The sequence below is a fragment of the Gigantopelta aegis genome, chromosome 6 (assembly GCF_016097555.1).
Source record: "Gigantopelta aegis isolate Gae_Host chromosome 6, Gae_host_genome, whole genome shotgun sequence".
Taxonomy (NCBI): domain Eukaryota; kingdom Metazoa; phylum Mollusca; class Gastropoda; order Neomphalida; family Peltospiridae; genus Gigantopelta; species Gigantopelta aegis.
The window spans coordinates 9,096,114-9,120,890 of NC_054704.1; the positions used below are offsets into that span (position 1 = coordinate 9,096,114).

Below are 24,777 nucleotides of genomic sequence, written 5' to 3' on the forward strand. Positions count from 1 at the left end.
TTTGTCAACAGGGAACAGAGTTAATTTCGATTGGTTGGACAGCGACCTTATTAGCATAACGGGACTATTTTTTTCATTCATAATTAATGTCAAGGTCAGTAACATCCACAACTTTTACTACAAATGTCATTCATTAAAAGTTGATGTAAACTGGACCGTGCGATAAATATTTTTAAATAAAAAATAAAAATAAAAGAATGAATAGAACAATAATTAAACATATTCATTTTATTTATTATGTGGATTTTTGGTCTACAAATTGTTATTGTCAGTTGTGATTTGTGAATTCATCATTATTAAGGTCTACGACAGTCATTTTTTGGACCCTTGTTTTGGCTTCGTACACAATAAATGAAACATATCCAACGTTAATTTTTTTCATATTATATATTTGACAAAAGGTAGTTTTTTATTTTTTTAAACTTAATTTAATATTTTTTGTAGAATTATGAAAAAGTAAAATATACCGACCTGTAAACAGCGTTGTTTGCTTGTTGTAGAAATTTAACAGGGGTCAAGGTTAGTAGACCAGTTTTTATTTTAATATGGCGATGCATTGTAATAATATAGCTAATTTTGAATTTGAATGACGTCAGAATTCCAATGACATCATTTTGCACCTCCTTACAATAACCACAAACTGGGTACATGACGTTTCCGTTTTAAGAATGCTGGAAAAAATCCAATGCAAAATTCCTATTGATTTTTTTTTTTTTCGAACATTACTGAAGCACCTGAATGTGTTTGAAGAAAATTCTGTGATTGAAAAATTGTACATTTTACGAAATATGGATTTCAAGTGAAATTACGGTAAGATAGGCTATATTTATTGTGTACAAAGAAAGCCAAAACAAGGGAGCGAAAAGTGACTGTCGTCGACCTTAAAGTTATCACTTTATTTTTCCCGTGAACTCAGCTGCTTTTGCAAGCTACACGTTTTTAACTGCAAAAACACTTGTTATTCACTTATTGGTTGGATTTTTGGTCAACAAATTGTTATTGTCAGTTGTGATTTGTGAATTCATCATTATTAGCATAACCAGTGCCAGTGGGGTAACGGGAACATTTGTTTCTTGGGGGCGTTTTGTTAAAATATGGAATTATGTATTAGTTTTACCCATTTTTCACCCAATATGAAAATAAACATATATTGATGCATGTACCTTACAGCTTTTTTAAATTAAAAAATGAAACCCGATGGAAATTTATGGCAAAGTAGGCCTACGTCTACACCACTCCCCTGAAAACGTCACTGAGAAGTAGCGGAAGTACAACAAACTATTTCTCAATGCGGCGGTACGTAGTCGTGCACCGGCTAGTTATGCAAATCAACATCCGGTCTTGAAATAGGCTACAAAATTGATTGATTGATTTATTTATTTTTCATAATTTGCGTGATTTAAAAGAGGGTAATAAATAAAATACCACACTCGTTTTCGCTACATATAATTTTTACGAAACTCGTGAACTTCCCAAACGTATCTGACCTCACTTTCGTTCGGTCAGATATGTTTGGGAAGTTCACTCGTTTCGTAAAAATGATATCTAGCGAAAACTCGTATAGTATTCTATATGTATTTTATATAATATATGCTATAATATGGTAAGGTGAACTTGTATCTTTAAGTTTCATTTATAATCGTTTACGTCACTAAATTACCAAAAGATTGGTGACGTTATCCGGTGTACTATGATTTTGTTTTCATAATCATATACATGTAAATATATATTGGATGAAAGTTTGAACAACATCGTCTCCAGTTTTCATATCTACCAAGGTACTATGAGTTATAACTACCTAAATTTCACTTATATACAAAACAAATAGCATTAAGGTGTGGGATGTGATGCATGTACAGCTGGTTGAATAGATACCTTTTGAGACAATCTAAATCTATATATTATCAGGTAAAATGTTATTTTGTAGGTACATTGTATCTTGCTACTATCAGGATATGACACTGTGTTCCATAAACGAGTATTATCCGTCATAATAATATATGTAGGCACAATTTTCGGTTCACCAAAATACGCGACCCGTCGTATGATCAATCGTTCTCGATAGATGACCCCCCACCCTGTCCCAATAACCGCCCTCAACTAGAAAACCAAAGGCCGAGTTATACATGTACTATGGCAATATGTATTTAAAGAATTATGGTTTTCTTCTGCCTCGGCGAGAGTCAGTGGTTTGTTATGAAATACACTAACTCGGGTGTCCTCTAGCGTTATTCTATTATAAGTATAGAGGAAAAGTAATAATTATAATTAAGGGATAACCCTACTGTGTTTTACAATTTGCGGACGTATATTGGTGATTTTACTGTCGCAAACTGAGTTTTATTGGCCACGAGTTAACGTTGTCTAAACATCGCCAAATACCCACGATATCAAAACGTAGTAACTTCTCGATATACCTTTATGAATGCAAAACACACATGAGGTATTTCGACCCAATAATTTGCGCCTGGTATATTCACTGGCGAAGCAAGGATTTTATATAGGGGGAGGCAACTCATTTGTTGTAGGAGGGGTGGTGCAACGCACACTATGTATATATGTATGATTTATGATTTTATAAAATTTAATACAGTAAAAATAAAAAAATATGATTTGGGGGGCATGAACCCCGTGTCCCCCTCCCCTCGCTACGCCATTGGGTATATTGCAGGTTTTACCACCTGATACTTTTGTAGAGATTCGATCAGATTCGTTCTTACAAATGTGTTGAATTAGAATAATAAATTTTGCATAATATATGAAGAGGATTGCTAAGTCAGGTGTTTGTTCAATTTGGTGAACCTGAACTAATGTACTGCATTTATTTTAACGCAATATAATAGTATACATGTAGATGTTGTGCCTACACGAACAAAACATATTTATGGATCAAAGAAGGCTTGTGACACATTTTTTTTCAAGGTGGTGATCACAATACCTCTATGACCTCTGCCACCCACTTGTTTTGTTGTGTGTGTGTGTGTGTGTGTGTGTGTGTGTGTGTGTGTGTGTGTGTGTGTGTGTGTGCAGGGTTCGAACTTAACGGTCGCCCGATCGCCCCTGGCGACTAAAAACGACGACGGGCGACTGAAAACCCACAGTAAGGCGACCGATTTCTTTTCTTTTTTTAAAATCAATAATTAATAAATAAATAAAAGTATTATTCGGGCAAGTCAAAATAGATCCGGGCAAGTGAAAGTGCTGTCACCACTTGCCCTGATGCCAACTCAAAAAAAAAGTTAAGCGCAGACACTGTGCGTGGGCTCGTCTTTTAACGGGAAAACCTACCAAACTCTCTCTACAGATCTATCATCTATTATATCATGATAATATACAATGTGGTATGAACCATAAATGGATAACATATATTAGAGATATTCTTTATAATCTTGGTCTTAATAATATTTGGGATACACAGACCTTTAGATCAGTCTTAAGTTTAAAAAAGTTAGTCAAACAAAGACTTTCAGACCAATTTCAACAACACTGGCAAAGTGAAATCTCAAACTCATCTAAGGGTTTGACCTATAGAATATTTAAAGATAAACTTGAGTTTGAATCTTATTTTAACATTCTGGATAACACTATGTACACCACCTTCCTTAGATTCCGTATTGCCAATCACTTTTTACCAATTGAACAAGGAAGGTGGAGGAACATATTATATGAAAATAGAAAATGTATATATTGTACTACAAACGATGTTGGGGATGAGTTTCATTATTTATTTATCTGTGCAAAATTTACAGCGGAAAGGGCTAAATTTATTAAAAAGTACTACATAAATAGACCAAATATATATAAATTTAAAAAGCTGTTCAGTTGTAAAAATATTGGCACCCTTAAGAAATTGTGTAAATTTATTGTTATTATCAACAAACAATTCTGCTCCTCCTAAGACTTCTATTGTGTATATATGTTTTATTCGTTCTTATTCAGATATTGTCATCTTGATGTTGTTTATGCTATGTTATTTATGTATTCCTCTCATGTCATCGAACGATGGCCACGAGTGTAATAAAGTTCTGTTCTGTTCTGTGTGTGTGTGTGTGTGTGTGTGTGTGTGTGTGTGTGTGTGTGTGTGTGTGTGTGTTAGAAAGGTTCATACATGTACTTCTGAAATTTTAGATTAACAGTTTTAAACCTGCTATCGGTCCAGTTGCAACCGTAGTATGATTAACTTGCTTGCTACTATGTCTGCATTGTTTGTAGTCAAAGAACGAGCACGTGAAAGAGCCATGACGCACAGATGATTTTCCATTCTCCCCCCGAAACGTTGTGCCTTTAATCCTCACAATCAGATTGTACTGTCTTTTTTTAACAAGCGGTATGGGACTTGGGAAGTCTACATCGTAGATGACGTCGTGTGAAGAAATTGTCTTTGATATTGATGAACCTGGTAGTATTGTATCAGTTAAAACGTCACATACAGATGTTTTGACGTCGTATGACAAGGGACCAGATGAAATGGGATAAGAGCCATACAAACGAAGCCCTTGCAGTTCTGCACTGGTGTTCAAGCTAAACATTATTCCTTCATCACAGTTGCCACTTCGCCGAAGTGAATCGGCAGTGTACTCATCAAATCGCATAACTGTAATGTGTTGTTTTTTTGAAGCAATGGACCTAGTCTTTGAAGTAAATGGTGAAACATCTTTATCTGGAAAGATATAAGATCGGAGAATCTTAATTTCTTCAGTTTCTGTCAACAATCGTGTCGGTGAAACGTTCTGGTCAAAATATTTTGGGTCTAGTATAGAATACCGAATCAGGTATATACTCTCTCCGAGAAAATTGCGCCTATTTTCTGGAGTTACTTCCCTTCCTTGCCTTCTGCACTCTGCATCGCTCCAGTAAATAGATGCTTCAAAAACAGACGCCTCGCCTGCTTCTAGTTCATCAGCCTTTATAATCTTCGTGAAACAGTCATGACAGAGGTTACAGAAACTATCAGATTTTAAAACTGCATCGCCATTTTGCCAAATATATTTCAGACATTGTTTCATCAAATCTTCTTCATTATACAGATGTGACTGTTCCATCACTGTACATACGTCATGCGTCGTAAGAGATGACTCCATATAATTCAGACATTTCTTTTCCAGGTCGACAATGTCATACTTTTTAGAGGCATACAGAAGACCGATGACGTTCCTGCCATCAATAAACGTGTCATCTGTGTACAAGAACCTAAAATAAAATAATGTTATGTGATATCTGGTGTTGATGACAGACAGACAGACAGACAGAAAGGAAGGAAGGGGTGTCTGAAAACAATATGTTGTAAAATATGAAATATCTTGCAGTTCTGATAACCAATTCCAGTATCTGGTTTATAATTCAGGATTGTAATTACATTATCCTGTTCAACTAAAGGTCCAGTCAACGGCGCAAAGAAAGAAATGTTTTATTTAACGACGCATGGCGTCAGACATATCGTTAAGGACCAAGTTCAAGTTCTTTATTTGCTTTGAGTTGTACAACTCATCAGCTGAATACATAACATAAATAATACAACATAGTTATACAAAATACACACGTGCAAAACTATGGTGGGTGTGGTTTATATATAATCATGGACAAATGAAGTGATATAAGTTACATTTATTACATTAACTATCATCCTGCATTAACCGATCTCCAATTGTATTCGCTTGCACAAAATATTTGCCTAGGTTATTCAATTCCTTATTGTCACCGGTGGTTAATAACTGTATAAAACGATACACACTTGGCCTCTTATAATAATACATTTTTATATATTTACAACGCAAATCTTTGTATTGTGGACACTCTATTATAAAGTGGTATTCATCTCCTATGGCATTAGCGTTACACAGAGTACATATTCTTTCTGATCGTTCAATGTTTCGATACCTCCCAGATTCTACATTTAATTTATGAGCGCATATTCTAATCTTACATATTTCTTTTATATATCGCGTTTCCATTGGCAATCTTAAATACGTTTGTAATCTAAATTCATTTAATAAATGTTGATATAAAAGTCCTCTAGACGTTGTCATTGTTTTACTGTAACATAATTGCTTAAAAGTATCTAATATCCTTTCTTTGATTATAATGTAAATACTGTCGTCAATATACGATAAATTCCAAATATAGTTCAATCCAAGTGAATACAATTCGTGCCTAATGTTAATTAACCAATTATCGTTATAGTGTGCCATTTCTTCATATATACCCCTTAGAATACAATTTGTAGTGTTACGTAATTTTATCCAATATTTAAAAATTCTCAGTTTTCTTGTTATTTGAAGTGGAAACTGTCCCAGTTCGCTATAAACAAATTCGTTACACGTTCCTTTTCTTACACCCAATAATCTTTTACAAAATTGTATATGTACTTTTTCAACATCATGACCCGAGTGAAAGCCCCAAACTTCAGCACCATAACTAAGGATAGAGTTAATATATGTATCAAAAACAGCAAGCATTGTTTCGATATTGAAGAAATTGTTCCTACATACATTCAATATTGAGAATAATGCCTTCCGTCCTTGTTCTGCAAATCGCTTCTGTGTACGTGAAAATTTACCATTATAGAAAAATAAAACGCCAAGATAAATAAATTCATTTATAACCTCTAGTTTACATCCATTAAAGTACCATTTCTCATTATCTCGTAATTTACCTCCGTTTCTAAAAAACAACAATTTTAGTTTTATTTGTATTGACAGTTAAATCCCAGTTTTGGGTATAATTAAACAGAGAATTGATCATTTTTTGTAACCCTTTAGATATTGAAGGAGGAAACCCGCTGTCGCCACTTCATGGGCTACTCTTTTCGATTGGCAGCAAGGGATCTTTTATATGCACCATCCCATAGACAGGATAGCACATACCACGACCTTTGATGTACCAGTCGTGGTGCACTGGCTGGAGCAAGAAATAGCCCAATGGCCCACTGACGGGGATCGATCCCAGACCGACCGCGCATCAAGCGAGCGCTTTACCACTGGGCTACGTCCCGCCCACAGTCAATGGCACAATGAAATAGTTACTTTTCATTTTTGGTATATACAAATTGTGTGCTAATGGAGTAAAGTTAAGGTTTTCTTACTTCAAAAACTGATCAAAAACATCAGGATCGATATCCGGGATTTCAATGTTATCCTGCTCTGCTAGAGGTCCGGTCAGCATCGCCAAGAAGACACAACTACGCAGACTCAGTATCAACCTGTGAGCTTGTATACGCTTCCGATTTTCTCCCACCATGAACGTGACGTCACACAGAATCTTTTCCTCCAATGAATAACTGAGACTATCGGTAACTGACTTTCCTTTTTGCCAGTTATCAACAAAACCTGACTGGACTTTAGATTTGGATTCTTTGGTTGCCATGTTTACTGGAAAAAAATCAATTTCCTTTATACAGCCTTAATGTAAGCATGTAACAACAAAAAAACAACAACACACAAACAAATAAAAAAACCCACATTTAAGCTCTTCTCATAATATTAAATTTTATCTCGAAAAACAATTAGAATATTCCTACAAATTAATCACCAAAATACATTAAGGCATATCTAATCCTAAGGGAAAATAGACTGTCAAGGTGGAGAGATATCGAAGAATCAGATGAATTAGAGTTTGTATTAAAACGTTCTTTTTATCATATTAGGATTTCATACTTAATTAAGTTAAACAAATATTTCTACACTGTTTAATAAGAAAAGTATGAAAGATAAATATCAATCATATTTTAAATATAACAACAATATATTAAATATAACAGACTCATTTCAATATTTAGTATGTATATTACTTATTCTGAAAACTTAAAATTCGCAAACGAAAATTTAAGTAAAAAGCACTGAAAGGGAATTTAAAGAATGATAAATTAATACCGTTTTGAAGCTATTTGACTCCATATTATCGAAGTTTGGTTACAAATTTCGGATTACAATTTGTTTTCAATGACAACATTCCTTTCAAAACAAAACCCATCTAAAATATTTATAATACATATCAGGAGTGTGTGAAAATGTAGTAATATTGCTTGTAGGTTTTAAACTAGGCGTTATGCGGTAGTTACGACAATTACAAAATACATCTTTATTACTTAAGTAATAGCTAAGAAAAGCGTTTATGTTTGATAAAAATAACTATATGAACGGTGTTAATCGTGGTTAGGCAATCTTTTAAAGCTATAAAAACAAATAAGCATTAATTTTAACTGTAACAAAAATATAATTGATGGCAAAACAAAACTATTAAACGTAATATTTTACATAAAACTGGCCTCAGGCACAAAGTTGGCAATATCTAATAACCTATATATCAGGTGCTACCCACATACACGTTCTGTGGTTATAAAACTAAGAACTAGCTCACATTATTTAAATATTGAAACTAGAAAACTAAATATGATTGAGACAGAAATGCACTTTTTTTCAGCTTGTAACAAATTTCATGAATTAAGAAGCATATAGTACAAGACATAATCATATGAAATAACCATTTACAAAAGATTGCCATCCAATATGAATTTAAAACTTAAATCACGTTTATTAACGCTATGCCCCTTAAATATAAGTTAAGTGTGTTTATAATCAAGGCTCAAATAGTGAGACACAGAAGTATATACATACTTAATTTGACAACGCTCGTCATTCATTGAGTACCAATTTATTTTATACTTACGTTTAACGTACGTGTGTGTGTGTGTGTGTGTGTGTAGACAGGCCATTATAGGCACGCCGGAAGCAAGCAGACATGGAGGGGGGGGGGGGGGGGGGGGCTGGGCTACTGAGATCGAACTCAAAGCAAAGTTCCTCACCCGTAAAATGTTGAAAACTAGATGTCCCGAAATGCAATTCCCTGCATTCTAAAAGTAAAATTCATCTCTGCCGTAAGATTTACTATCAATAATATTTTGATTAAGAATTATTGAGTGGGTTAGAGACCCAAACCTGCTCCAACGTGTCTGCATTACTGGGACAATATGTCATATGTTCTTTTCAAAACTATGTATTTTGTTATACCTGTAATTTATACACAAACACACACACACACACACACATATATATATATGCATAAAATTGTTCTAACGGATGTTTTTTTATAGTGGTGGGATAGGTTGACATTTAATAATTTTATATATTAGGACCCGTCCTTACTTGCCTTGATTTGTGGTTACCCAGCCGTATACTCTCCCCAGCTGAGCTAGCTTATATCAAACAATAGTCCAAGGCGGAGCCAATAAACTGACAAAACCATAATATACTGAACCAAAAAAGAAACTTCCGGCAAGTTTGACAGCAAATATTTAGAAAGTTGAAAAACAAACCAAAATATGTTTATATGTATATTGAAAGAGTGCTGTATGGTGCATTTGTTTGGAAAGAAATATGGCCCAAATGTTACGATAGAAGGACGAATTTATTGATAAAATGTGGTAGGGATAATAAACAAAAATAACACATTAATATCGGGTATGGCCACCTCACGAATTGATGACTGCATTGCATCGCCGCCGCATGGAACTGACATAGATAGACAAGTGTGTTGATTTGTGTGTGGAATACAGGGTTGAGAATTAGCAGTCGCCCGGTCGCCCGTGGCGACCTTTATTGGTGACTAAGAATTTTACAAAGGTAGTCCGTTTGGCGACCATCGATTTTAGGGTCTGGCGAGTATAGTACCAGTTGAAAAAGAAAGACACTGAAACTTGAAACTGAATCGAATGTGACAAAACACACCGCAACTGTGTTGCGAACTACAGGTCTGGCAGCAAAAGACAGAACATGCTCTATATTTTGACAGCGCCAGACTCAGCTTCTGTCGCTTTGGGCCGAGACTTTCTAAAAATAGAGCTCAAAACGTATTGCATGTATTTTTAAAATCTGGAAATCGTCGGCTTATTGGAATGGACTGGATACGCCATAATTATCTAGTAGAGCTACTATTTGACAATTGTTATTCAACGTTATGCTAAAAAGAAATAATATTTAATTAGCTTACATTATTCTGGGGCAAGATCAAAATCTATCTTGTAATTTTAACTTACACTAACGTCAGCGCATATGAAAATAACAATAAAATTTTCCATTAATGCAGGGCATATTCCAAAGTTCAGTTAATTGATTGTCGTCGGTATTGTTTTAAGTTTAAGCGATTTGCATGAAACAAGAACAAATCAGATCTAAAGTGATACCAAGACTTACATGATGATATAACCGTCCAAATATTACTGTAATAAACAATAAGTACGTTTTTTTATGCGTTATAATATGATAATTAAGTACATCGCATATTTTGGTAAAATGTTTTTTGTTTTGTTTTTTTCACAGATTTATTTTTCTTTCGATATTTATTTTATTAGTAGCCTACTACTGTAGCACTTACACTATCCAAATTAAACGCACACGTGTGCGTGTTTCTTCTATAGGACAGCCACTCCCGTGGAAATCCTCTACTGAAGATTTTACCCCCTCTTGCATCACCACAAAGTTTATTTCATCACTCTTGTATCGCCACGAAGTGGATTGCAACCCAGACTTGTTTATATACTACAGCACGCGCAGTTCTACCTTTATTCTTTTTCTACTGCATTATTTGTTTACTTCAGAGACAATGCAAGTCAAGCTGCATGCCTTGGCTGTTCTAGTATTTTGTCTTCACTCCTGTATTAAAAATGAGATTTAATCTGTATAATTTAATGGTAATTCTAAAGAAACATTTTTATTTATATTGAATTTCTTTTTTCAAAAAATGTTATTTGAGTTGGTATGGATTTAAAGCTTAAGAACACATTTTTAATATGAATTTTATCTTTATTCTTTATGAAGTTACATGCCAATTCATCTGTTTCCTTTTGAAGCAAACGGACTAAATACGGTGAGCAGCATATGGTAGAGTCATTGCACAGCGGTTTGGATGCCACCATTCAACAATCACAGGAGATACCAGCAGTCAGGAACCACCAGGGACCGTGCACGTCCAAGCCAACGACGTGTTACTACACCACGACAAGATCGCCATATTGTTCGCCTCCATATTCGTGATCGAACGCTGCCATCTGCAGGAAGGTATCGTCATTGGAGATTACAACGTTGGCATGGTGTGCTATTCTCTGACGAATCCCGTTTCCATTTAAGGAATGCTGATGGTCGGTTGCGGGTGTGGCGTAGGCGTGGAGAACGTTACCACAATGACTGCCTTGTCCAGACGGATCAATGGGTGGAAGGAGTGTCATGGTGTGGGGCAGGATCAGTTACCATCACCGAACAGCACTCCATGTTTACCTAGCAGAATGAATGCCATTTACTACCGGGATAACGTCTTGCAAAATCATATCATTGCCTTCTTTCATCAGCATCGGGATATGCACACATTTCAGCAGAGACAATGCCCGAGCGCACACAGCACGTGTTACAATACAGTATCTAGCGAACAATAATGTCCCTTTGCTTGAATGGCCAGCATTGTCCCCTGATTTATCGCCAATAGAGTGCTTTGGGATTACCTTGGTCAACGCATCTCACGTCGTCCACAAATGAATAAGTTTAGAGAACTGGAAAACGCACTACAGCAGGAGTGGAATGCTATCTCCCAGAACACTATTCGCAGACTTATTGGGTCGATGAAAAGACGGTGCATGGCTTGTGTTGCTGCAGATGGTGGTCATACGCGCTATTAACTTTTGATTGTGACCCCACGTGTCTTTCATACGTAGATGAATTAAAACTAATCAATGATTGTGCATCCTTTTTTGTTTGTTGTCATTATTAATCATCCATCTATTGCTGTTCACAACAAAAACATTTATTGCTCAGGTATTCTTTTCGAAATCCAAACATTTCTTGGTGGTGCGTTTTCAATGCTGTTTAGTATATATATATATATATCAGGGCTAGAAATGAAAAAAAAAATCTACATGCACCAGGTGCATGCTGAAAAAATGTTACATAAACCATTAAAATTCTGCATGCACCAAAAATAAGGCAACTTCGTTTTTTGTTTTTATACGATGCTATTCGGAATTATTCGGCAATACCTATATTTATTTATTTATTAACAGTACTGGAACGTTATACAACTGCGTTTATTACTGATTCTTGATCAAATTTGAAAATTTCACCCAAAGTAAACGCCTTACAGAAATCTATAATAGGCCTATTACAAAAACGTACGAATATTTGTGTTTTGTATTAAGCAAGTTATCAACTTTTTTAACTTGATAAGATCTGTTGGTATAATATAAATTAGCCTACGGTATTCGACGAGAAGTTGCGATTGAAATAATCACTGGCTGACTTCGAGTCAACTACGCGAGTAACGCACCTGCACGTTCGCAATCATCTGATCAAGTGCCCATATCTGAGGTCGAAAATGTTCAAGGCAGTTACGGTGCTTTGTATTGATCACAGATCTGGCGGAGTTCAATTTGTCAGTGACGACAACAACTGTGTTATGCGCGTGGATACCCCAAAGTCGGTCTCGACCACCTTCCCTAATACCGTTCACGGATATAACCGAGATATTGCCGGCAATTTTCGCAAATATATTTCACGGAAATGACCGAAAGGGCGCCATTGTTGTAAGTAGGATTATGGGATACAAAATGGATGCGCCCATAAGATAAAAGTTATCGTTTTCATGTGGCGAACAAATTACGAAATGCATACGCAAAATTCAACAACTTGAGTCTGAATATGGTAGACAACAGGATACTAGTATTCGCAATACACAGTACTTGAAAAATATTAGCATGCACCGCGTGCACCCAGTTTTAAAAGTTACATGCACACGCAAAAATCAGCATGCACCGGTGCATGTACTAACACTGCATTTCGAGCCCTGTATATATATATATATATATATATACACACACACACACACACTCAACTTTTGCTAGGGATTGAAATTTTATCAATGTTGTATGCACGGTCACTACATGGAAAGGAAGGAAGGAATGAATGAATGAATGTTTAACGACACCCCAGCACGAAAAATACATCGGCTATTGGGTGTCAAACTATGGTAATGCAAATAAATAAAGTGATGATCAACATCAATATAAAAATTCAAGACTTAAACAAAAACAGTGTAAAGAACTGTGCAAAAACACAAATATCACAGAATTTTACGGATACTGAATTTTACTCAAAACTTCAATTTTGTGCTGTATTGGCCATTCTCAAAGAGAATGTTACACCCCTGCACCACGGTGAGGTTACAGCACACGCAGGGGTTACATGGAAAGGATTGCAGTTCATAAAATAAACAACTCACTTGTCACTGCACTGTCAACATGAAGCATGTGCAATATGTGACCATGCGTTTGAAAGTTAACAAAGTTATCCAAGGGTGTTGCAGCGTAAAATATTGCAACAGATTCGAGTCATGTCAATGTTGCATACAACCTTATGCCTCGAAACAATAAAATGTGACATTTAAACAACGATGACATGAACAGAGGTATTGGAATGCTTAAAAATGGGGCAATTCAAGCTCATGTGGCAGCTCAAGTTAAAGGAAGGGACAATTAAGGCATTTGGTCTGGTATGCATATTCAACGATATGTAATGCTAATTATTGCTTAATATCAACAAGTATAATCGTATAGTTAATTAATAAAACTGTTAAATGTGACGGCTAGTATATATAACTGGCGCAGCCATTTTGTATCATCCCAGTGAATACGCCCTCTGGCGAGCCGGTGGTTACGTAATACTTAACGTGTCACGTCAGGAATTAGTCTTAAAACTGAAGAAACAATGTTTGCGGATGCATCGAAATGTTCTGTAATAATATCCATCCCAGTAAGCCAGCAATAAGTATATATTATTTTTCAATACAAAATAAACCATCATTGTCAAAGTGTCGAAATAACTGTATTATGTTTTGTCCCTACATTAACCCACGTACTTAAATGATAATCGGAGTGTTTTCTTAGTTAATTGGTCTTTTCTCTCCGTGGCCTGTACCTGTGGTTCCTGATTGGCAGGTGTATATTTCGGACGTTCACCAAGTCATGGTGTCTAGACACACAAACAAAATACGTGCACGTTTTATAAAGATCACAGAGTATTATGGGGTGGCCACCCCTGAAATGGTAATGGACATTATCAGCCGTCCTGCTATATTACTGTAAATAATTCAGTGAAACCCTTGATTAAGCAGACTTTTCCATCTAAAATCATAAAACTGACCAATTATGTAGACCCCCCCCCCCCCCCAAAAAAAAAAAAAAAATTAAAATAATAATAATTATCACTTGGGTATCGTGAGTGGTCGTTTTTACTTCAACGTACCCTACAAATAGGCCTAATAATATGCATTTTTTCTTTAGACTTTTTTAAGAGAAAAAAAATACTATAACCCCATTTCGTTCTATTAATGCAAATGGAAATATATTTAGTTAAATAGTTTATTATATTATAAAGTCATTTATGTTGTTTTACAAGTCCGGTTGATAAAAGCGAAGCGCCTTGTCGTAAATGACTGCCTTTGTTTACAATGTGCATACTGGAGTTAATCAGAGCTGACGTCACTTCGCCCTAAGCTAGTTAATAGTCTAAAACTCCTTTTCTTTCAGTTTCTATAATGCTTTCCGAATTTTTTCTGCTCCCCTTGCTTTCCGAATTGTTTCCCTCATGTTAATTAGTTAAACATTCATACTCTAACCGCTTTACAACAAATCTTCCATTTAAGTATATAGATCGTTCAATTCTTAATTAATTATCGTTTGATATTTTTGAAAGAAACTGTTTGCGTTATCAGTTGATGTTAGTTATTTTAAATTCTATAACTTTTTATCCACATTTGATTCAGAAAATTAAAATTTATAAAACCAGTAAATCAGTAGAACGAGTAGGAGATTTGACGGGAAAAAAACGAATGTACCGTAACTTATTTGTGTATTTGTAAATCATTGTGGAATAAAGTTTTTAATATAGTTTTGTATAATGGTAATATTAATGCATTTGGAATTATAAGAATTGAACGTTATATTTTTGACGTTCATGCGATGATAAACATCAAAACCGTTTTACACATTTATGTATGAACGGCTTCGCGCTGACACGCTACGCCATTCATACAGTTACGCAACGCAACCACTGGTCCAATCAGATTGTTATAAAGTGTATAGACGCAAAGAAAATTTAATTATATATATACAGAGAGAGATAGATAGATAGATAGATAGACAGATAGATAGATACTCTTCAAAAAAAGTAAGGGAAATCTAATAAGAATTTACAATGGCCAAAATTGTAAGGTATATTAACTGTGGGGAATGGTTATATGATAATAGTGAATTAATTGGGCAAACATTACAACCGGTAGTTTAGTATTACAGTAGGTTTTATGACCGACCACCAAAGATCTTGAAGGACGATTGGGGTCAGATGTGAAATTTGAGAGTTGACGTTTTTTTATCAGTAAATCGGAAATTCAAACAATAAAAATGACTAAAAAAAACAATAACAACTGTATGATCAACAGAAATGAAAAAGATTTGACAGAAATAATGTTCCACCGTGATTAATGGACCTTCCTGAAAATTGTCAAAATCGAGAATGACACCCCACGCACGTGTACGGGGCAACTGCGTAATGCATGTGAAAACTATGGAATGTGTTTCGGTGTGTTGATAAAAATATAAATTTCAATAAATTGCGAAATTTTACGTGTTATTCTTACTGACTACAAAGTCGATGAACTGATTAAAAAAAAAAAAAAAAAAAAAGGAAGAAGAAACCAATTCAAACTGCGTGAAACATGTTGAGCCATGCTTGCACGTGAAAATCAACTGTCACGTTGTCGCTTTGCTCCACTACAAACACGGTGTTACACGGAGGGTAAAATCGATAAATTCTGACACTCAAGATGTAATTCATTTTCAATGTTAACTGATTTCTTTAAAAAAAAAGATTAACATAGGCTAATTCTGAAAATCGGAAGTTTCTTTTTTGGTTCAGTATTATTATATATGAGGACAGACATTTAGCGCGCACGAGTCAATACTTTTCTCTTCGGACTAGCCTGAGTTTACACAATGTGATGTAGAAATTACAGGCTGAAGTAAACATAAACTTACCTTCGGTAGTATAGATTTACCTTTAAAATACCTGGACTGAGAACTACTAGTACTTCCTGGTATTGTGTTGAAGTTTCCTGGAAAAGCAAAGACGTGTTCAGGAAGGCGAGCGCTCGCGATCACTTTAACTGGTACCGTCGTGTTCTGTCATATCATATTCATTTAAGATTAGGAGCAAACACCAGTCTAGCTAGAAGCCGTGTGATCATCCCCGAGTTCAGTCAGCAAATTAGCAGTATAGATGGTAAAAAAGAAACAACAACATAATATTATATTTTAAAAACTGTAAATGTGGCAACCTGTAATCAGCGGCCATCTGTCTTAAGCGGTCGTTTTTTGTACTCCATTGTGTGACCGCTTAAGATAACTTGAAATGACTGTATGATCGTTGTAGCCAGACTCGGTTTATTACCAAAACACTTGTCAACTGTTTCTAAGGCTGGACTCTCAGCGGGACAGCTAAGAAAAACACAACGCCGGACGGGTTGGGTCGTAAAGTTAAGGCCACCTATTTTTTATTAAATGGTTTACGGATTTTTTTTCCACAAAATATATGTAGGTGGTCGAAATAAAAATAAAAATAAAAGTTTTGGATCCATTTTTTTATAAATTTTTTCTGACCAATTTTTTTCTGTCGGAGGAAAAAAAAAGAAAATTTTCAAATCCAGATTATTCATTATGAACACACACACACACACATATAAATACTGTATTATACATAGATGCTTATTGATTTATACTTTTGATATGTATTTATGATGTTGAATTAGTTAATACAGACATACTACGATAAACTGTTCAATTCTGCTACTTGAAATTCTGATTTCGACATATAGCCGCTTTCCGCAAGTATCAATAAAAAACAACAAGATGGTGGCCATGCACCTGTGCACCCGCACAATACACGGCAAAGTCAAAACACAACGTACTTCTGAATAAATAATTTAACAAAGACAGAATATGATTTGACAAGTATAATTTTGGGGAAAATACCCTTGAATTACTTCTTTTTTTCTTTTGTTTTGGTCAGAACGGCGGTAAAAAAAAAAAAAAAAAAAATGTAGGTTTGCATTTTAATTTTTCCAGCGGGACTTTTTAATGAACTTCGGCGGATCCGTAAAGCTATTAATCAAAAACGACTGGCCTAAAGTTGTGTTCAGGCTGTATATTCCAGCAGGCTGGCCGGTGAATACGTCAGTCAGGCTGTATCTTTCATTGGTCAATCCAATCTTCCCTAATGACGTCATTTCTCGTGCTGGTCCTCCTCCAGTCGCATAATACACCGCTGCGATCGCAAACTGCGAATTTGTCAGCCGCCTTGTCCAAATTTCGAATTTATTGTTCTTGAAAGAAAATGGCAGACGAATTCTCATAGTATGTGCACGTGAAAGCGTGGGATTGACTGTTCATTTACTGTTGAGGAGGATAATATTTTTACGTTCAGAAAAAAACCGCCCCCACTCCCACTGCACCCCCCCCCCCCCCCCCACCCCAAAAAAAAATCACCAACCAAACAAAAAGCAATAAAAAAACAGCAAGAAACACGTCTAAGTTTTAAAAAAAAGTAGTTTGTTTTATTTAACGACGCCACTAGAGCACATTGATTTTTTTATCTTATCATCGGCTATTGGACGTTTTTTTTAAAAGAGGAAACCCGCTGTGGCCACATAGGCTACTCTTTTACGACAGGCAGCAAGGGATCTTTTATTTGCGCTTCCGACAGGCAGGATAGCACAAACCATTGCCTTTGTTGAACCAGTTATGGATCACTGGTCGGTGCAAGTGGTTTACACCTACCTATTGAGCCTTGCGGAGCACTCACTCCCATGCCTCGACTGGGATCCGAACCCAGTACCTACCAGCCTGTAGACCGATGGCTTAACCACGACGCCACCGAGGCCGGTCGTCTAAGTTACGTTCCTTGCTAAAATGTTTTTCCCCACAAGGAGTGAGTAGAGGGGTGCACAGTCGCTAGAGCTATATATGTTCATCTTTATGTATATTTAGAGCACAGCTGAATTTCTAGTCCAATGGGAGCTTCATATTTGGTCACGTGAAGTACATTTATATCCCGATAAAGTACTTCAGACATTCACTTTATAAGCGGTATTGCTGCACGAGATTTTGGCTCTGCTCTAAGACAGTTAGAGGACGAGTAACAATACTTTATCGGCGTATAAAGGTAGTGTCGCACGAGAAAACGCTCGGCTAACGCCTCGCCTTTGTCTCGTGCGACACTACCTTTATACGCCGATAAAGTATTGTTACTCGTCCTCTAACTATTACAGAGTAGGAGAAAAAAAACGTACATGTTCGTCCTCAAGTGTGTGGGATTCTACGGGCCTGTTATGTTATATTTTTTACCATATACACTCTCTTTCCCTGTATCCCCAGTGGATCCTGGTTTATTGATATCGCCATCTTATTTTGCAGGATTGTTTTGGATTCTGCTCGGATATTTCTTAGGTCGTTAGACATCAGAAGCAGTGACGCCATTATTGCCCATAGCGCCATCTGGACTTGTTGCTGGTCAAAGCTCAAACCGTAGTCACCGACCATTATCTACAATAAAACATATATCACTACCATGAAGCCATAAACGTCATGATATTACGAAATTAATCATTATTGTTAGGAAACCAAAATGTACTTATATTAATCACTTAATGTTTGTTGATCTATTTCAACAGCTTTTAAAGTATTTGAAATGAACGTTTAAAGTGGAGGGAAGGGGATGCTACCAGGTACAATGAGCGATGTTGCCAGGTACAATGAGCGATGCTGCCAGGTACAATGAGCGATGTTACCAGGTACAATGAGCGATGTAACCAGGTGCAATAAGCGATGTTACCAGGTGCAATGAGCGATGTTACCAGGTACGATGAGCGATGTTGCCAGGTACAATGAGCGATGTTGCCAGGTACAATGAGCGATGTTGCCAGGTTCTGGAGTTGTGGTAAAGGTTGCTTCGATAGCATTGATACATAATATTTATTATAGGTTCTCGAAAGATAACATTTCTACAAGGGCTTCAATGTTTTATTTATTGGTTTGAGGAAAGGGAGCCAATAAATGACATCTTCTGCTTTAGATACCCCAGTGTTTTGACTAACCATGTCCGGGTCGTTGAAGTTGCCAGGCCCAGCGACTGAACTGAAGTTGCTACTGTCGTCACCGTAGAAGCGGATGAGTCGGTGATGCTGCTTCACGAATCGCCAATGTCCCTGTAGTTGCGCCAGTTGTTGCAGGTCTTAGCTATAGCAGCATAGTCGGGCTACACACCAATGACAAATGAGACAAGAATATTGGTTGGACAACAATCCAGAGACTATATTACAATGCCTCTCCCGACGAGGACGCACTAAAACACCATCGTTTATTTGCTTAAACCAGTGTCAAGATAGATCTGAAGTTTTTAATAGTAGTACCTGAAAATATAACAATATATCAGTGTATAACTTTCTCATATCAAAAGTGATATCTCTGATGCACTGTTATCTCAGAAAAGCTGTGAATAGTATTTATTTTGTGGAGAAAGTCGTATATAGTATTTTATCCTGCAATTACTATATATATATATTGGTAAGATATGATGATTAGAAGAGGTTTGTTTTGTTTAACGACACCACTAGAGCTCAGTGATTATTAATCATCGGCTATTGCATGTCAAATATAATATGATGACTAGATAAATTTCTATATTTTCGGTCACTGACCAAGAATTCAGCTTTTTGGGATGGAACTACTTTTACACTAGCTATGATCAGCAAAGGCATTTTATATTGTTCGAAATTACTTATTATATTTCCAGTTGATGGTTTTGATTTTTGACACCGTTTTGAAGATAATTTTTATTTTAAAAATAAGAAATAAATGGTTATTTTGGTGTATATATATTTTAGGCGACACAGCATTCATCACGTTTGGATCTAGTATTCTGGAAAATGGTAAAGTTTCCTATGTAGGATTGCAGGATAAAAAAAATTAAAATGGTTACTGTCTTAATCGGCTGTATTCTTCGCAGGATAAAGCTGATATCTTAAAACAATAACCAGTTATTCTCTTCGATTACACTTACTGTTTTGTGTAAAGCCGCGTATAGTATTGATTACACTAACTGTTTTTGTGTGAAAAGCCGCGTATAGTATTGATTACACTTACTGTTTTGTGTGAAAAGCTGCATATAGTATTGATTACACTTACTGTTTTGTGAGAAAAGACGACATAGGCCGGCCAGCTACAGGAATACAGTAGGTCTTCCAGTCTTATTGAGCCAAAACTCCATCAATGAATAACCTGAAACAGACAGTCATTTTTACAAAAACGTTAAAGTGAAATCGACAGAAAAACATGTAACATAATGGAACGTCGTATATGTGTATGTACACTAAACAAAACGTGAGTCAAATGTATCAAATGACTGGTGACGACCTGTGTATTTTACTGTAATATTACACAATTCATAGTAACTTACCTGCAGGATAATCTTGGATCCAAACCTTTACGTGTCTATTTATAGGATATTAAACGAGCTTCCATTTCGTATCATGTGTATGTCCCGAGTGAAATACTTTTCAACTGTCACAAGCTTTAGCTTGTTAAATACGTTTTTAACACAATATGTAAGATAAATGGCATCTAACGGCCACTCATGTAGTATTATATATCGAACTCGCATTTGATCTTTTCAAAACAACTCGTATGCTAGGCCTAATGGTCTCTAACGGACGTGAATGTAGTATCCTCTGTATATTTCAGCCACATACTAATTAAAGCATTGTTGTTTGTAGCTACATAACAATTTACCTATGACATAATCGTGTATAGTTCTTTTTCTATGAAACTATCAGTCTATCATTAATTTTAAGGTTGATTAACTATTCCCCTACAGTACAATAAGGTATTGTTGAATAACGAATCTAGCTACGACACTCTCGTTTAACAATCCTCCAACGCCATCGTCCTCTATAGTTGAATAACAACTTACCGACAGCATAGTCATCTATAACTGAATAACAAATCACCTTAGGCATAGCCATCTGGGGTTGAATAACAACTTACCTACGGCATAGTTATCTATAGTTGAACAACTCACCTACGGCATATAGTCATCTATAGTTGAATAACAATTTACTATCAGCATAGACATATATAGTTGAATAACAACTTACCAACAGCTTAGTTGAAAAACAATTTACCAAAAACATATTCATCTATGGTTGAATACCACAGCATAGTAATAATAGATGAATACCACAGCATTATTATTTATAGTTTAATAACTTGTCAACAGCATAATCATATATTGTTGAATAACAACTATGAACCATCGAGTTTCAACGAGTCGACCCCTCAGTCAGCGAAAGTCTGGGCGTCCAGTTCCTCGTAAAATGTACTACCAGGATAGTCTTTACACGTCAGAGTTCCGAAATCTGCGTATATACCCAGCTTCAGTCCTTTAACGTGTACCTGATAATGCAACAGGTTAAAGTGACTGACCCTAATATTTATACATTTCGGCGTATTGTTCACTGTTAGAGCCGTTTTTCATCATTGAAATCAGACATTACTTAGATTGTATTGTTTATATTATTCATTTCCGTACATCCGAAGGTTTCTGATCATCATGGTGTTTGTAATACAACGAAATGCATTTTTCACATTATTAAAAACTAACGTACCTCTGAGAAGTAACCGTTGTGGAGACGAGCTCTAATGGTATTTCCGCGTTTCAGCGCTACAGACTCTTGTTTCACTCTGTTGTGACTTTATTCAAATCTGGCCCCTGCGTGTGCTGTAACCTCACCGTGGTGCAGGGGTGTAACATTCTCTTTGAGAATGGCCAATACAGCACAAAATTGAAGTTTTGAGTAAAATTCAGTATCCATAAAATTCTGTGATATTTGTGTTTTTGCACAGTTCTTTACACTGTTTTTGTTTAAGTCTTGAATTTTTATATTGATGTTAATCATCACTTAATTTATTTGCATTACCATAGATTGACACCCAATAGCCGATGTATTTTTCGTGCTGGGGTGTCGTTAAACATTCATTCATTCATTCATTCATTATTCAAATCTGGGGGCGGGACGTAGCCCAGTGGTACAGCGCTCGCTCGATGCGCGGTCGGTGTGGGATCGGTCCCCGTCGGTGGGCCCATTGCGCTATTTCTCGTTCCAGCCAGTGCACCACGACTGGTATATCAAAGGCCGTGGTATGTGCTACCCTGTCTGTGGGATGGTGCATATAAACGATCCCTTGCTGCTAATCGAAAAGAGTAGTCCATGAAGTGGCGACAGCGGGTTTCCCCTCTCAATATCTGTGTGGTCCTTAACCATATGTCTGACACCATATTACCGTAAATAAAATGTGTTGAGTGCGTCGTTAAATAAAACATTTCCTTCCTTCCTTATTCAAATATGTTATAGGTTTGTATATTAATCAGTCTTGGTGTCCATATTCTCGGGTTGAGACTACATAAAAGCGAATAATAATTATATCCGTATCTAAAACAATGCTGAGATTACTAATTAACCCGACCAGACACAAATCGCAACACATTCATTTATACTGCTATAATGCACTTTAACTGTGGGTAGTTTAAAATTCAACAACAGAAATGCAATACATAACAAACTGAATGGAGAATAAACACACACACGCACACGCACGCACACACACACACACACACACTCATAGGAAGCGGGACGTAGAACAGTGGTAAAGCGCTCGCCTGATGTACGATCGGTCTCAATCGAATTAAACTTAGCTCCACTGGTTAACTACTATTACCTGTGGATCTAACAGCACCCCGTTGGAGCTCATGTCCAGTTGACCTTTCATTCGACCAATCAAAACCTTACTTGCAAAATCATGTCAGTGATTTGAAGAGAATTTGAAAACATTCGGGGTTATGCCGAGGGTATACGAAATGATTCGGTTGAATTACGAAGTATGCTGGAAACTAATTTCAATATAAAATTTTCTATAAAATTCGTTTTAAGACGAAAAAAAAACCGTGATGGTATAGCCATAAAATCTGTTTATACTAGTATACAATCCAGAGTTTATTACTGTACTTTTCCCCCTGTTTTTAATGTTGAAATAGACCAACAGGTTCGCCTATTGCATAAATAGTCTCGCCCGATAGTTTTAGAATTTGTATGCTCCCGAATAACGCTATAAAAGGCGAAGTGTAATTGGTCGATATTTAAATTGTCATTTATAGATGAAATGCCACCTGGACATGGGAGTCCACGCAATGCTGTTAGATCTACTGGTAGACCAGTAGAGCTAATTTTAATCAGATGGGATCGGTCTCTGATCGATCCCCGTCAGTGGGCCAATTAAGTTATTTCTCATTCCAGTCAGTTCTCCACAACTGGTCTCACAAAGAGCGTGGTATGTATTATGCTGTCGGTGGGATGATGCACTTAAAAGATACCTTGCTACTAATCGAAAAAACATTTAAATCATTCGCGTTAAACATATACTAAAGATATTTTGTAAAAAAATTATCCAGTTTAGTCTTGTACAGAAATACGATTTTTTTTTTAATAATTACTTTGAGATTCTGATTTGATGCTGGACATTTGACACTTTTATTCATTGGTTCTAACCATCCATCCATCCATTCATCTACGGATTTTCCTAGGTGTTTATGACACTCACGTAGTCGGCGAGTTTCTTGATTCCACTGGGAAATCTCTCTGGGTCCGCCCTGAGTTTGCCGTCGCTGTCTCTCTGTTTGGCCGCCCAGTAGTCGTCGATGTTGACGTATTCGTAGCCGAGATCCCTGTAGTCGTCATACACCAGGCGGTCCGCCATTTCCTTGTACAGATCCTCGCTGTAAATACAGAACAGTTTTAATTACGTTTATGTCCGTGAACGGGCAGTCTGCCATTTCCATGTACAGATCCTTGCTGTAAAAAGACAGTTCACTCCCTCACTCTGTCTGTCTGTCTGTCTGTCTGTGTGTGTGTCTCTCTCTCTCTCTCTCTCTCTCTCTCTCTCTCTCTCTCTCTCTCTCTCTCTCTCTCTCTCTCTCTCTCCCCACCCCCACCCCACGTCTTTCACCACTGCGTACCTTGTACAATCATGTTTGTCGTTTTTACAGTCAACATTGCTTCTAAACCGTTGGTATGACAACCATCCTATAGGAGTTCTAGCTAGACCACTGTCTAGTGAATGTGTAACTCCTGTTAACACTAGCAGTAGGAGTAACATCATATTTGCTCCCGTTGTCTTAAACAGAATGAATGAATATTTAACGACACCCCAGCACGAAAAATACATCGGCTATTGGGTGTCAAACTATGGTAATGCAAATAAATAAAGTGATAAAAATTCAAGACTTAAACAAAAACAGTGTAAAGAACTGCAAAAACACAAATATCACAGAATTTTACGGATACTGAATTTTACTAAAAACTTCAATTTTGTGCTGTATTGGCCATTCTCAAAGAGAATGTTACACCCCTGCACCACGGTGAGGTTACAGCACACGCAGGGGTGTCTTAAACAGAGTAACAGGTTTGATTACATGACCATGTACTAACGTGTATACATTACAAAACAGATTTTATCTGTACAAATAAGTGATAGCGAAACCGCTGTGATGCGACTAATTATATATATATATAGTCAAACCCGGTCAACAGATAAACCCCCCCAACCCCCCCCCCCCCCCCACACACACACACACACAC

General features: G+C 36.4%; 1 protein-coding gene and 1 pseudogene across 2 annotated transcripts; both read right to left on the reverse strand.

Moving 5' to 3' along the window:
* Nucleotides 1-3,711: 3,711 nt before the first annotated feature.
* On the reverse strand, nucleotides 3,712-16,402 carry LOC121373875 (BTB/POZ domain-containing protein 6-like). Of its 2 annotated transcripts, none has more exons than XM_041500662.1 (3): nucleotides 16,090-16,402; nucleotides 7,082-7,367; nucleotides 3,712-5,190 (listed from the first exon to the last, which is right to left on the reverse strand). In XM_041500662.1, the coding sequence occupies exons 2-3, from the start codon at nucleotides 7,360-7,362 to the stop codon at nucleotides 4,125-4,127; spliced, it is 1,347 nt and encodes a 448-aa protein (XP_041356596.1). In that variant the 5' UTR covers nucleotides 7,363-7,367; nucleotides 16,090-16,402; the 3' UTR covers nucleotides 3,712-4,124. The 2 variants fall into 2 exon arrangements, with proteins under 2 accessions (XP_041356596.1, XP_041356595.1); XM_041500661.1 differs by having other exon boundaries at nucleotides 16,070-16,402.
* A 1,921-nt stretch (nucleotides 16,403-18,323) lies between these two features.
* On the reverse strand, nucleotides 18,324-24,298 carry LOC121374027 (annotated as a pseudogene).
* Nucleotides 24,299-24,777: the final 479 nt, after the last annotated feature.